This window comes from Panulirus ornatus, chromosome 2, assembly GCF_036320965.1.
Source record: "Panulirus ornatus isolate Po-2019 chromosome 2, ASM3632096v1, whole genome shotgun sequence".
In the NCBI taxonomy this organism is placed as follows: Eukaryota; Metazoa; Arthropoda; class Malacostraca; order Decapoda; family Palinuridae; genus Panulirus; species Panulirus ornatus.
The window spans coordinates 53,204,049-53,219,748 of record NC_092225.1 but is presented as its reverse complement, the minus strand read 5'-3'; the positions used below and the strand labels follow the sequence as shown (position 1 = coordinate 53,219,748).

General features: G+C 44.4%; 1 protein-coding gene across 3 annotated transcripts in view; it reads left to right on the top strand.

The window, feature by feature from the left end:
• The window catches only part of LOC139756437 (uncharacterized), a 69,438-nt gene that overhangs the window by 44,547 nt on the left and 9,191 nt on the right, over positions 1 to 15,700 (top strand). For all 3 annotated transcript variants that reach the window (XM_071675891.1, XM_071675882.1, XM_071675900.1), the window contains exon 3: positions 12,172 to 12,343. In XM_071675891.1, the coding sequence (XP_071531992.1) occupies positions 12,172 to 12,343 (172 nt within the window). The remainder of the gene's footprint in view (positions 1 to 12,171; positions 12,344 to 15,700) is intronic.

Genomic DNA, 15,700 nt, shown 5'->3' with positions numbered 1-15,700 from the left:
CCCATGTTCATCCTGTGGGCGGTAGGTAGTGCACCCCATGTTCATCCTGTGGGTGGTAGTGCACCCCATGTTCATCCTGTGGCGGTAGGTAGTGCACCCCATGCTCATCCTGTGGGCGGTAGGTAGTGCACCCCATGTTCATCCTGTGGGCTGGTAGTGCACCCCATGTTCATCCTGTGGGTGGTAGTGCACCCCATGTTCATCCTGTGGGCGGTAGGTAGTGCATCCCATGTTCATCCTGTGGGCGGTAGGTAGTGCACCCCATGTTCATCCTGTGGGCGGTAGGTAGTGCACCCATGTTCATCCTGTGGGTGGTAGTGCACCCCTTGTTCATCCTGTGGTCGGTAGTGCACCCCATGTTCATCCTGTGGGCGGTAGGTAGTGCACCCCATGTTCATCCTGTGGGTGGTAGTGCACCCCATGTTCATCCTGTGGGCGGTAGTGCACCCCATGTTCATCCTGTGGGCGGCAGGTAGTGCACCCCATGCTCATCCTGTGGGCGGTAGTGCACCCCATGTTCATCCTGTGGGCGGTAGTGCACCCTATGTTCATCCTGTGGGCGGTAGCGCACCCCATGTTCATCCTGTGGGCGGTAGGTAGTGTACCCCATGTTCATCCTGTGGGTGGTAGTGCACCCCATGTTCATCCTGTGGGCGGTAGTGCACCCCCTGTTCATCCTGTGGGCGGTAGTGCACCCCATGCTCATCCTGAGGGCGGTAGGTAGTGCACCCCATGTTCATCCTGTGGGCGGTAGTGCACCCCATGTTCATCCTGTCGGCGGTAGTGCACCCCATGTTCATCCTGTGGGTGGTAGTGCACCCCATGTTCATCCTGTGGGCGGTAGTGCACCCCATGTTCATCCTGTGGGTGGTAGGTAGTGCACCCCATGTTCATCCTGTGGGCGGTAGGTAGTGCACCCCATGTTCATCCTGTGGGTGGTAGGTAGTGCACCCCATGTTCATCCTGTGGGTGGTAGGTAGTGCACCCCATGTTCATCCTGTGGGTGGTAGGTAGTGCACCCCATGTTCATCCTGTGGGCGGTAGTGCACCCCATGCTCATCCTGAGGGCGATAGGTAGTGCACCCCATGTTCATCCTGTGGGCGGTAGTGCACCCCATGTTCATCCTGTGGGCGGTAGTGCACCCCATGTTCATCCTGTGGGCGGTAGGTAGTGCACCCCATGTTCATCCTGTGGGCGGTAGGTAGTGCACCCCATGTTCATCCTGTGGGCGGTAGTGCACCCCATGTTCATCCTGTGGGCGGTAGTGCACCCCATGTTCATCCTGTGGGCGGTAGTGCACCCCATGTTCATCTTGTGGGCGGTAGTGCACCCCATGTTCATCCTGTGGGCGGTAGTGCACCCCATACTCATCCTGTGGGCGGTAGCGCAAAAGGTCTAGGGTCATGGAACTTTACATTTACGGATGATCATTGTCAAGTGAGGTTGTCCAGCTGAAATTTTTGTCGTAATATTTTCCCACCTTTACTATGCTTCGTGATGTGATTCTGATTTGAACTTGTGATTGTATCGTCATCTTCAGGTATTATGTTACATGGATACAAGTTCTGTATAAACTTGGGCTGATGTGAATAAGGTTATTTCATATCTTTTATTTATTTTTTTTGAGGTATGATGACTAGGTTGCATCTCTTGTATCGCGACCACGTACACACACACACACACACACACACACACACACTGACCATACCAACCTTGTACACAGAAAGATAAATACCTGAAGGTGGTTTTGGGACGAGTTCCTTATACCTTGAAGATCATTAACTCTCGTGCGAGATGTCTTCCTCGAAGTCTACGATACCAGGTCTTGAGGGATGACTTATGACCCGTGGCTACACATACGTCGTGGTATGTCCTCAGGTTGTGGCAGAGGTGGAGTGACTGGTGCTCCCAGTGTTACCTTGTGATGGCGGGCGTCGACCCCCGGCCAGGCACAGGACTACTACCTTACCACTTTCCCGTACTGCTCCTCCAGGTACGATGGCCTTTTAACCTGAGCGTGGTGGAGTCGGACTCAGCGCCGTCGCACCGGGAGGTGGGGACGCCTTGTTCAAGGGGCCGTGCCGTCGTGGTCAACAGGCTGGAAGGGTCATTTACGGAAGATGGGGCAAGGGCCACTTGAACTCACACCAAGGTCAGGGGTCGTTACGCAACTCGGTCTTTCTGATCGGATGTAATTGGTGTTCGGTCTTTTGATGTTTTTCTTTTTTTTTCCCGTGTCCCGGATGCAGTTAGTGGCACGCATTTTCTTCCTATTTGCGTCATATTGTATTATGCTCGTAATTCTTACGAGGGCACGAGGCATGATTCGACAGTGTGCGTGAAGTAGCGTTGGGGTCGTCTGGGAAAATCATAGACGTAAATGTTTTGCGTGACGTATCGTAAAGTGGGAGCTGTACAACGTTTTCGTTGAACTTCAGGGATGTTTAGCGGTTAGAACGTGTGTGATGTTTCTCGATGTTAGGCCCGTGTTAATGTGGGCTTCATTAATTGATTCAATTTGTCCAACTAAACTTGATTAAAGACAATGAAGGTAAACAAGTCATTGGTCATTGGGGTAAATGCTTTAGTGTTTTTTGGTTTTGAAATCTATTGAGAAATAGGATTCCGTTCTTCCCATTAACTCGTTTTCTATCATACTCGTAATCAGGTTTGACCAGTTCCAATACTATTCTTGTTTTTGTTTTCTTTTACGAATTTCATCGCCTCAGTGTGACAAAATTACTGAAACTGTTGTTGTCCCGGGCTCAGCAGTGCTATGAAGCTCTGAGTATTATTTAAAACCATCATTCCAGTTTTATCTTCAACACCAGACATTGTGGGCATACGTCGAAGCTCTTCATAGTTGGATATAATTGAGCACATTTATCTCTATTAGTAATAGTATTATTATTGCAGTATAATAATAATGATAAAACAAATAAACGAATTTCCGAAACACATAAGGAAATAATGATAATGATAATTGTAATGATGATGATGATAATAATAATAATAATAATAATAATAATGATAATAATGATAGTAATGATAATAGTGATAAGATATGAATTATTATATTATTATTATTATTATGATTACTATTATTATTATAAAACAAAACGAATTTCTTAAACACATAAGGAAATATTGATAATAGTAATGATGATGATAATAATGATAATAGTAATGATAATAATAATGATATTAGTAATAAAGATAGTGATAAGATATTTATTATTATTATTATTATTATTAATATTATTATGGTTATAAAACAAATAAAACGAATTTCTTAAACACATAAGAAGGAAATAATGATAATTATAATAATAGTAATGGTGATGATGAAAATAGTAATGACAGTAATAATAATAATGATATTAGTAATAATAATAGTGATAAGATACTAATTATTATTGTTTTTTCCTCAAGTGCTTGGGAACTTTATTGCATTGTCGTTTTCTCTACACAATCAAACACAGCGCTTGGTCCTGAAGGCATTATTTCACTGCTCACATCCGGTGTGTGTTCAGTGTGTCGGCTGCCACGTATTTCCCCCAGCCCAGACCTGCATTGTGAGAGTATCGCTGACGAAGACACCAGGTCTCCACGATGATTGTGGCATGGCAAGGGCGGGCATCTACTGCAGGGACGTGTTGGGGGTGTGTGTGATTGCTGTGTTGTATACATGTATGTATGTATACCGTGTCTTTACACACACACACACACACACACACACACACACACACACACACACACACTAGCCTAAGCCGGTTGCCCCTTTATCGACGAATACCTGGGTTGGGTGCAGGCCGACTGCCACGCCCAGGAGTCAAACCTGTGTTGGTGCGACCCCGGGCTGGCCCGTGCACATTCATAGTCAGTGACGCTAACCACCACATTACGAAGGCGTGTGTGTGTGTGTGTGTGTGTGTGTGTGTGTGTGTGTGTGTGTGTGTGTGTGTGTAATGCGTCCCCATGTGTTTGTGAGTGCTTGCACGTGTGTTCTTGTATTTCAGTGTATGTCTGTAGTGGTGACAAGGTGGTGGTGGTGGTGGTGGTGGTGATCAATTTCTTTTACCTAGGATGTTGGTGGAGGTTCGGGGCGTTGGTGGTGCAATGGTGTGGGAGCTGGTGTTGGAGGAGCAGGGGTGTGGGTGGTGTTGGTGGGGGTCGGGGGGAGGGGAGGGGGGTTGTATTGTTAGCCCGTTGCTGCAGTTCGTCAGTGTTGTTGTTGTTGTTGTTGTTGTGTGCTGGTTGTGAGGTGTGCTGCTGTGTTCGTTTTTCTCTGTTGAGTTGCGTTGTTGTGTTGTGTGAGTGGAGGATGTACTGCTGTGTGTTGCGCTGTGTTGTGTTGCGCGTGCGTGTGTGTGATATGTGACGCCTGGCTATATGTGCTTTTATTCTCTTGAGTATCCATGTATGTATGTTCGTATATGGCGAGGATGCATATATATGTGTGTGTGTGTATACCTGTTTACGTTCACTTGAACGCCCGAGGAGGAGAGGAGCCCCGCTCTCCCGTCCACACCCTCACATTTACTCCTCCTAGCCCTCGTAGTGACTCTTGTTAATTAACTTCGGAACTAGATTGTTTATTGACAGCATTGACCTTATCCTTAAACAGTTATAACTTGCATAATTAAGTTCAGTTGGCCTGTTATCGGAGGGAGGGGGAACAGAGAGCTGTGATTGGTCCGTTTATTCTCTTACGTCACATATGATGTCATGGATGGCCCTCTGATTGGCCGAGAGGAGCCGTTACGCCATCGAGTAGGCATATGTGACTGGGAAATTTGGGTTGAAAATATTGCACAGTTCTACCATATTATTGAGTATGAATGATGATGATTATAGATGATGGAAAGACGTATGGAGGGAACTGTGTAGATGGAGATGGTTATCATAAACACGGATGTTATGGCCGTGAGACGAAAGCTGTATCAAATTTGAGTAATGTTGAAATTGGGTGTGGGTGACCTGCCTCTCTAAGGTTGACATCATTAAAACCATCGATAGAAAAAAAATAAAAAACGCATTCTCACTTTATATATGGCCCTTATTGTTGTATTTTTGGGTCAGTATATTAGATAACCCAGACGTACCAAGCGTACTGTATGTATGTAATTTTATACTTAATTTCGTATTAGTGCTGTTGTATCCTTGGAAAATGTGATAACCCTCTTTAGTTAGGTTGAGGACCATGGGGATGAGTACCTGACCTTTAACCTGAGCTGTAGGCGGAGTCAGGTCCGAGGTCACACTGCCATACCTGAGGAGGGACATAGGTATGCTACCCACTGATCGTACTGGCGTTCTTAATAGTGTCGTCAAATTTTCCCTACAAGTTGAGACCTATTGTGAAGATTCCTGTCGAGAGAACCTTGAGTCCTAGTGCCCTTTGTGACGGTCAGAGATGAAGGTCAATCAAGGCTGACCACTGTGCGTGACAGTCATCGACTTGAGCAACTAATATCCATCCAGGGCCTGCCATGTGATCGTCCCGGTCAAGCCACGCCTCCTGTCCGCCGGGAGCCGTCGAATGTCGACATTTCCAAATTTCCTCTTGTCGTCGTGGACCTCACCAAGGCCTGTCGTACATCAAGACCTGGAGATGATGTATGATTCGTTATTGGATAATCACAAAAACCCTGGCTACCGTTGCTAACGTGACTATAATCTGTTTAAGATCTTGTAATGGTCACTAAATGGCAATGTTGCCATACGATGTTGCCCTCCGTTGGTCATCCAATTATTTTACGGAACTCGCACGTTGGCAGTGTCGGCTTGAGACGCGTGTTGGTGTTGGTGTGGGATGGGATCATCGTCCCCACCCACGGTGTGACGTGCTCAGCCTCACCTTGCCTCACATTATGAGGTTGACCTCCCGTCCTGCCAGACTCACACTCACGTGCGTGTTTCCCCCAGGGTTGCCGGCAGTCCGTGTAGAACAGAATTTTATTTCTATGATTACACTGTTGTGAATAATATGTTCATATTTTGTGCCTACATGACAGTTAGATCTTACACACACACCCACAACGCTGTACACACAGGTTCAAACACATCCCAAGACCCCTCACGCCCATGATGCAAATACCACAGCGAAGACACCAAGCACTTGCTACTCACTTGCCCTGCACTCTCTGCTTATAGACCCACATACACACACACACACACACACACATACACCATTAATACATTTTCTGATCTCTAAAATGCAACCGTGGATACTGTGCCGACTGGGTGGTATTTGCCGCCACGTCGGCCCAATACCCACAAATCTTTTATTTCCATTACTTATTTTTATTTTCATTTATCTTTATCATTATTATATCAAAATTACATATATACATTTTTTCCAATAGGTATTTAGGAATGATGACCTCAGTCATACATTAAATAGGGTTGCAGGCCTAATGACCTTCCTCATCGGTCGATGGCCGTAAAACCCAACTACCAACCAACCTTTCTGATCTGTGGTCCTACCTGGTAGACGTGGCCGCTTCCTGCGCGCTGCAGGAGTCTCTTAAAGATGGAAGGGACTCCTGAGGCGGGAAGTATTTGTGTGTGTTGAGAAACATGTTCTATATTTTGGCTGCATCAGTAGACTCAGTTATAAACCCAGGTCTCGGACCTTATCCATACCGTAGTGGAATTTGGCTCAGGATTGGATCCTTCAACATAAAAACAAAAAAGTTGTCACACTGTTGTCCTAATTTTCCACTTTTGATATAATGAAGCGAATGATCATACTCTCCATTAACCTGTCACCCATGGAGTGTTGACGACATGGATTGCAGTATGGGCAGAGATACGCAGTGACGAAGGAAAATGGACTTAATATTGAGATATTGGTTAGAGTGTGTCTCTTGGCTCAATAGTTTTGAAACGATTTTTTTTTTTTTTTTATGTTGGGTTGAAGCTTTGTAATCGCAAGCCCCTGAGCGGAGTATTGTGTTTTATTTGTTCAGTTTGTTTCGAAACTTTGACTTGCAGATGAGTGAATGTCTGTTTGTGTGTGAAAGGGAAGCTAAATGAACATGAACACATAGCAGCCGCCTCACGTGTGTATGGTTACTGATCTTGAGGTAAACACGTGTAGAAAATGAGTCTATACCCCCTCTGTTAACCTGGCTTAGCAGACCAGTCAGCTCCAGCTGAGCCTCTGTTGAACGTTCAAACTTGATCAGGAGGTATGAAAAAAAAAATTGGGTCGTTGAACTGTTGAATTATTTTTTTTATTTTATCTTTAATGCTGTCTTGAAGTTTTGGAAGAATTTGCTAAACACAAGGAATTTCCCGGTGACAAGTCGATGATGCTATATAGTGTGATGTGTTTTCTCCCGTGTTACGTAAAGCCTAGCTTCATTCCAGTGCCGTGTGCGGCTTGCGGGACACCAATGTGAATTTTTCGCTCGCGCTCTCACCAGACTCATGATCATTGGATTCTAACGTTCAGGCCTGTGTCATGGGTTGGGAGGGAAAGTGTTGGGTTTATGCATTTTTTACACATGACCATGTATGTACACGTTCTTGAGGTGTGTGGATATTTGAGCTGTTCGAAATATACTGCTGTCTAGGAGTACGACATGAGTTACATGAGATCAGAGACAAAATAGTACAGGCTTAACATTCGTAAGTTCTCCATTGTTGCAGAGTAGTGGATGAGTGGAAGTATAGAGGTCACTTCGCAGGGGATCAGTAAATGTAATGATTTAGATAAGACATAAGAAACGTGTAGCGCAGTGTACGACATAGTGATAACACGTCTCACGTACTGCGTACGTAAACTGTATATCACACACGGATATGATAAAATCCGGGACCAATAGACGTAACCTTCGTTGTAACTTGTTAAATCCTGGCCAGATATTCTCTTATCACGGCAGCCAGAGGGCTTCCTCGGCACTATATCGTATGAGGACTTTGCCATCATATAAAATGTACGATACCTCGTGTATTAGTGACAGTCGGTTAGCTTCGTTGCTGTTAGTTTTCACAGACTGTTCGTGGCCGAGTCAGGCACCGTTCGTGGAAGCCGTGGCTTACTTAACTCGTCCTGTGTAGCACTGCACGTGAGCAGGGATGAGAAGGAACGAACATCAGGGGTACTACCTTACCCTGCTCCTGCTATCTTGGGATTTGTACTGGGATAATTCGAATTTTGGGTGCCTTAAAGTTTTCTCAAGTATGGTTTTCGGATGATATGCGCTGGCTCGCTGCTGAGAGACTGGTTATCATGGTTGATACCTGCCAGCGCCGAGACGGGGTTCGATGAGGCATTTATGCATCTCCCACGAGAGCACTCACCCTCGCCCCGGTCAGTTTTCAGCGGTCGCTCCTCCTGCACTGTGCCCCTTTCTTATTGCCACCTAGAAACAGTTCCTGATATATATGGAAAGGATCACAATTTTGCACGTGATCAAGATATTCCTATGAGTCCACGGGGAAAATGAAACATGATAAGTTCCCAAGTGCACTTTCGTGTAATAATCACATCATCAGGGGAGACACAAGAGAGAAAAATAATTCAGTTGATATACATCGAAGAGACTAAGCTAGGACGCGTGCATTCACGGTCATGCGTAAAAAAAAGCTTAAACCCAACACTGTTTCCCTCCCAACGCATGACGGCAAAAATTAATTGCTCCCGACGCCCTTAAGGCAAATTTTGAAGAATTAGATAGCCCGAGATTCGTTGGTTGGATGGGATAAATGGGGAGGGAAAGGAGAGAGAGGGAAGTGGATGGAGGAAAGGTGGAGCGTCGCTCGGGAAGGGGGAGGTCAGTGAGTGGGCGGGGGGGGGGACATGAGGAAGGTGATGTCAGACATGGAGGGTCTTGGAGTGGTGGGAAGATCAGGGAGAGAGAGAGAGAGAGAGAGAGAGAGAGAGAGAGAGAGAGAGAGAGAGAGAGAGAGAGAGAGAGAGAGTGTGTATGCGTGTGTGTGTGTGTGTGTGTGTGATTAGGGAGGGTGTTGTAAGGTCAGAGCGGGTCAGCTTCAGTGTAAACTCGTTTTGTGAAGTACTGACGGGTGCACAAGTAAGGAATATCCCAACGAACTGTTATAAATGGGTTAATGATAAAATAAGAATCTCGTAGAAGAGAATGGTCTATAAAAAAAAGGGTTTAAAGAGGGGTAAGGTGACCTCAGCGGTCAGTTACGACAAATTAAAGGGAAGGTAAAAGCGGTAGTCAAGAAGGCGAAAAAGAACTATGAAATATAAGTAACGAATGAAGCAAAAACTAACGTAATTTTTTTTTCTATATGTATAGAACTGAAGTGAGGGATTGAATTGGATCAGTTAGTCGCGGGGAAGAGTTAGTTAATACTTTGGAAGTGTGTGATGTATTTAATAGTCATTTCTTGTCAGTCTATGAAGGAAGACGAAACTAATGTACCAGCTGCTGAGACAGTTTACACGGCGGATGAAAATGGGAAGCTGAGTGACGTTGAAATATCCCAGGAGGAAATTGTTCAAGAAATTTAGCGTTTGAAGCGAACTAAGTCACCAGGGACAGGTAACTTGTATGCCAGGGTGTTTAAGGAATGTAAATAAGACATTTGCTCTCCATTACTTAATGTATTCAGTTAATATCTTGAAACTGGTTTCGTCCTTAAACAGTGGAAAACGGCAGACGTTGTGCCTATTTTTAAGAAGGGGGAGAAGTCGGATGCATCAAATTACAGACCCATTAGTTTAACAAAATTAGACAGCATTTTGATGGTCTTGATTTGATTAGGGAAACTACGGGTTTACTAACGGAAAATCATGCCTTAATTCATAAATTTTTAATGAGGTTTTTGAAGCTGTGGTTATATAAGGGCAGTAGCTATGGTATTATATATTTGGATTTTTAGTAAAGCTTTTTTGCTAAGGTGCCACATCATCGACTGCTGAAAAAAGTGGAGGTGCTTGGTATTGGGGGCAAGGTATTAAACTGGATTAGGGAGTAGCTCACAGACAGGAAGCAGAGGCTATGTTTGAATGGGTTCTGGTGGAGTTGGTGAGATGTAATCAGTGGTGTGCCGCAAGTGCTCGGTGCTGGAACCTCTGCCTTTTCATTATTTATATATAAAAGTTGTTTGCATAATGGAATCATAAGTGACTCGAGTAAATTTGCGGACGGTACGAAAATAGGAAATGTTATAAACCCGTTTAGTGATGCAGTAAAGTTACGAGAGGACTTGGATAAACTTTCTCTGTGGGCGAGGGAGTGGCAAATGGAGTTCATCGTAAATAAATGTAAGACACTGAGTGCAGGTAAGGAGAGTAACACAAACTACTATTCATATTATTGTCTCGTAGACAAGTCAGACTGTGAGGGAGATTTGGGAGTAAGGAAAGACCTAAATCCAAGGCAACAGTGTAACAAAGTTAAAAAAAAAAAAAAAAAAAAAGATTTTTGGGAATTATTAGAAGTGTCAGTAAGAAAACTCCTAAAATGATATCAAAGCTTTATCTTGCATTAGTTAGACCTCATGTGGACTCTGCTGTTTGCAGTTTTGGTCGCCTTACCCTCAGGTATATGTGGACAGATTGGAGAAGGTGCAGAAAAGAGTTCGACTAGAATGATACCAGGAATAAGGAATCTTAGTTGTGAAGAAAGACTCGCTAGACTAAACTTACATACACAGAAAAGGAGGAGGGCCAGAGGGGATATGATAGAGGTGTGCAAATGGATAGCAGGTCTAAATAAGGGGAGGAAATGGCAATGTTCTAAGGATAACCGACCAGGTGACAACTCGCAATGATGGCTTCGAGATAGAAAAATTTAGGTTCACGGTTGGATGTGGGGGAGCACTGGTTTAGCATAGCAATAAGGTAGTTGATCTCTGGGATAGCTTGCCAGATGCAGTGGTTGGGGTTGCAACCCTGGATAGGTTTATGAGCTCCGTGGGTGGGGTGGTGTGGGTGTAGGAAGGACCCGCCCAGTATAGGTCAGCAGGCTTTTTGCCGAGTCCAATTCTTGCCCTTATATATATATATATATATATATATATATATATATATATATATATATATATATATATATATATATATATATATTTATTCATTTATTATACTTTGTCGCTGTCTCCCGCAATAGCGAGGTAGCGCAAGGAAACAGACGAAAGAATGGGCCAACCCACCCACATAAACATGTATGTACATACACGTCCACACACGCACATATTCATACCTATACATCTCAACGTATACATATATATACACACATAGACATATACATATATAAACATGTACACAATTCATACTGTCTGCCCTTATTCATTCCCATCGCCACCCCGCCACACATGAAATGACAACCCCCTCATCCTGCATGTGCGCGAGGTAGCGCTAGGAAAAGACAACAAAGGCCACATTCGTTCACACTCAGTCTCTAGCTGTCATGTATAATGCACCGAAACCACAGCTCCCTTTCCACATCCAGGCCCCACAGAACTTTCCATGAAGCTTTGTGTGTGATGTCACGATGTCAGAACATTGATGTTTCGGTCGATTTACGTTCGTCTGGCGGTGACAAGTGTTTGTATCGTAGGCAATGTTTCTGGCGTCGTAGACAGAGCCTGTATACGCCTTGTATAACAGCCAAGCGTACGGACCTTCACGGCTGACGGGAAGACATGTTCGGTCCGATTCATAGTTTCTGTTTATTTCGAAAGTTTATTTTTTTTTTTTGTGTTATTCAAAATGTAGTTTTGCTCATTCTCCATCGAATATCATTGTACGGTAGGATCATATTCATTATACTGTGTCATGTTGTCGTTTTTTAAACAGTCTGTTAGCTTCACGTTTCGTCTCATCCATACCATTTTTTACTATTTTATTTTCTTCTGTTCCAGTCCAATTACTGTTCCGTTGTAGTGTGTGTGTTGTTGTTGTTCGTGTTTTACTTACGTTTTATTGCGGTTTCACTTTATTTGATTTATTTCTTTCACCTACCAATATATTTTTTTCTTGCTGGTCTTACTTATTATGATTTTTCTAAACAGTGATTTGATTTATGGCTCATGTGATCATACACGACTTCTACTTCCACTGCTTTTCTCCTTGATTACACTGTCTTCACTGACTATACCCTCGCGCAGCAGCAGTGTACTTACCCCCCACCACAAGATGTGCACTTCACAAGGTAAACATACTAGCTCACTGTCGTGTGTTCCAGTCTGCCAGCAAGAGGGTCGGGAGGTCGCTAGGGGCAGCGGGGGAGAGCAGGAAGAGGAAGGGCGACTACGAGGGACACAACACCCAGGAGGAAGGAGGATACGACTCGCTCGACGACGAGGAAGACGACGACGATGATATATTCTACACCAAGACCTTCAAGACGAAATCCCGTGAGTTATGTGACACTGCATTATGTATAGGAGTCAAGTGGCGAGTGCTCATCCTCCTCCAGGGCTCAGATTGGGGTGTCTGAATGTGGGTGGATGTAACCAAGATGAGAAGAGAGGGGGATGTACTGACTAAGTTAAACGAAGCTCAAGGGTAAAGGGAAAGAATGGTTTAGAAAAGTCTTGGGAGTAAATTCAGGGGTTGGTGAGAGGACAAGAACTAAGGAAGGAATAACACTACTCCTGAAGCAGGAGTTGTGGGAGTATGTGATGGTGTAAGGAAGTGAATTCTAGGCTGATGAATAAATATGAAAATGGATGTCGAGGGATAGGTAATTATTGGCGCTTATGTACCTGGTCATGAGAAGAAAGCTCATGAGAGACAGCTGTTTTAGGAACACCTGAGTGACTGTGTCAGCAGTTTTGATGCACGAGACCGAATGAGGTGCCTGAGGATTGGCGGAGTGTATCTATGGTGCCGTTGTATAAAGGCGAAGAAGTAAAGGTTGGTATTCATACCACAGATATATAAGTTTGTTGAATGTACTTGTCAAGTTGTATGGCAGTGAATGAGAGACTGAAGGCATCTACAGAGCATGAGACTGGCAAGGAACAGTGTGGTAGAGGATGTGTGGACTAGGTGATTTGCTTTGAAGAATGTGTGTGTGAGAAATACTCTGAGAAAGAGATGGATTTGTACGTTGGCATTTATGGGTCTGGAGATAGAGAAGGGTGAGGAAGCCTTGGGTGGTCTTGATGGATAATGCGTTGTTACACTTAAGCTGGTGTAAGGATCGACTTAGAGGACAAAGGTGATTGTCATTATGAGCGTGTTAGCGTTTATGTATATGTATTTTTTTTATGAATTTAGGGAGTAAGTCAAGTTCTTATGTGAGTATCATCTTAGTAAATAATTATATTTTTAATTTAATAAATTAATAAAATATTGGAGTTTAGGTAACTGAGGAAGGATTTTCGGAGTGATCTTCAGCGGCAGAGCGGAGTGGTATAGGTGGATGGCGAAATTTTGGACTGTGATCAGAATTCGAAGAAATGGTTGATTTGAGGATGGTCACATGTGTATGGATGCGAGGGTGGGTATGGATAGAGTTAGTGCGTAGGATGATGTCTAATGAGATTTAGAATGTGTGGTTTAGTTTTGATGTAAGTAACTAACGTGAGTGTTTGATGTGGAAAATATTTAAAATCAGCGTGTTGAGAAAGCAAAATGTTGTGTTTTGATAATGTTTATCATATAAGAATATGGATATAATATGACCTAAAATTATATATTAGTATGGATAGTTTTAGGAGATAGTTAGGAACCCAAATTGAGGTGGAAATGGATAAAAAGATTTGTTGATGGAGGCCTGATAATGCAGAAGTGAAAGCAGGCAGGAATACTAGAGCTGGACCAGTTGGAGCAATGTGGTACTACAGAGTGGTTTGAGCTGGCTGCTGCCCTGCATTATCCCTCTCTGCCACCAGACATCTAGCGCGCCCAGTGTAATTGCTTTTCTCTGTGGGGTTTAATGACCAGTGACCTGCGATCGAGGTCATTAGGCCTGGACGTCACTGTGTGACCTCACAGGTGAAAGCAATCTTCTTTTTCTTGTCGCAGTTGGGTCATGTCCCACACACACACAAGGCCTCTTGTGTTTGAGCAAGTGTGACGGGTCTTGCATATGAAGTGGTCAAGGTAGACCATTTAGTACTTTGTGGCGTGTTGCCAGTGATTCCAGCGAATTATTCATTAATTTATATTTTTCATTATCTTTATTATACTTAGTCGCTGTTTCCCGGGTTAGCAAGGTAGCGCAAAGAAACAGACGAAAGAATGGCCCAACCCACCCACATACATATGTATATACATAAACGCCCGTACACGCACATATACATACCTATACATTTCAACGTATGCATACATATACATACACAGACATATACATATATACACATGTACATATTCATACTTGCTGCCTTCATCCTTTCTCATCGCCACCCCGCCATACATGAAATGGCACCTCCCCTCCTCCCCCCCGCGCGAGGTAGCGCTAGGAAAAGACAAGAAAGGCCACATTTGTTCACACTCAGTCTCTATCTGTCATGTGAAATGCACCGAAACCACAGCTCCCTTTCCACATCCAGGTCCCACAAAACATGCCCTGGTTCAGTCCATTGACCACGTCGACCCCGGTATACCACATCGTCCTAATTCGCTCTACTTCTTGCACGCCGTTCACCGTCCTGTATGTTCAGGCCCCGATCGCGCATAATCTTTTTCACCCCATCCTTTCACCTTCAATCTGGTCTCCCACTTCTCGTTCCCTCCACCTCTGACACATATATCCTCTTTGTCAGTCTTTCCTCACTCATTCTCTCCATGTGACCAAACCATTTCAATACACCCTCTTCTGCTCTCTCAACCACACTCTTTTTATTACCACACATCTCTCTTACCCTTTCCTTACTTACTCGATCAAACCACCTCGCACCACATATTGTCCTCAAACATTTCATTTCCAACACATCCACCCTCCTCCGCACAACCCTATCTATAGTCCATGCCTCGCAACCATATAACATTGTTGGAACCACTATTTCATTGTTGGAACCACTATTTCTTCAAACATACCCATTTTGCTCTCCGAGATAACGTTCTCGCCTTCCACACATTCTTCAACGCTCCCAGAACCTTCGCCCCCTCCCTCACCCTGTGACTCACTTCCGCTTCCATGGTTCCATCCGCTGCTAAATCCACTCCCAGATATCTAAGACACCTCACTTCCTCCAGTTTTTCTCCATCTATTGGTGAATCAGAGTACTGTCTCGTCAAAGGACTCTTCCCTTCAAGGAGCAAGGAGCCCAACCTGTCCCTGCTGCTGGGCGCACCGCAGCCTGGAAGCTGCCAGATGTAGCCCCCCCCTGGATAAGTGGTCTTGGGGTCACATTTACAGTGAGAAGTTCCTGGAGGACGAGGCTATGCTCCCAATCGTCCACTGACGAGGACGAAACTTTGACGAAGAAGATATTACCCTCAGGGTGTAGCAGAATGTGTGGTCGGGGCTGCTCTCCCAGTCATCACACTGTTGCTCATACAGCCTCCTAGAACATTACTTTTCTCTGGCGGTTTAACCACAGGCCGGCGGAGTCCGGTAACAGTTGGGACTCGCGTGAATGAACTCGACGAGATGTATAGTTTATCTCTGTTTCTGTCCAACTGGAAATCCAGTTCAAGCTAAGTGAAGCGAATAATATTTTCCCGCTAGAATAACATTTTTTTTTTTTTTTCGGAATGCCAGTCAAACCCAGGACGTGCAGATATGATTAGAAAATCACAGAATGATGTGCAAAAATAAG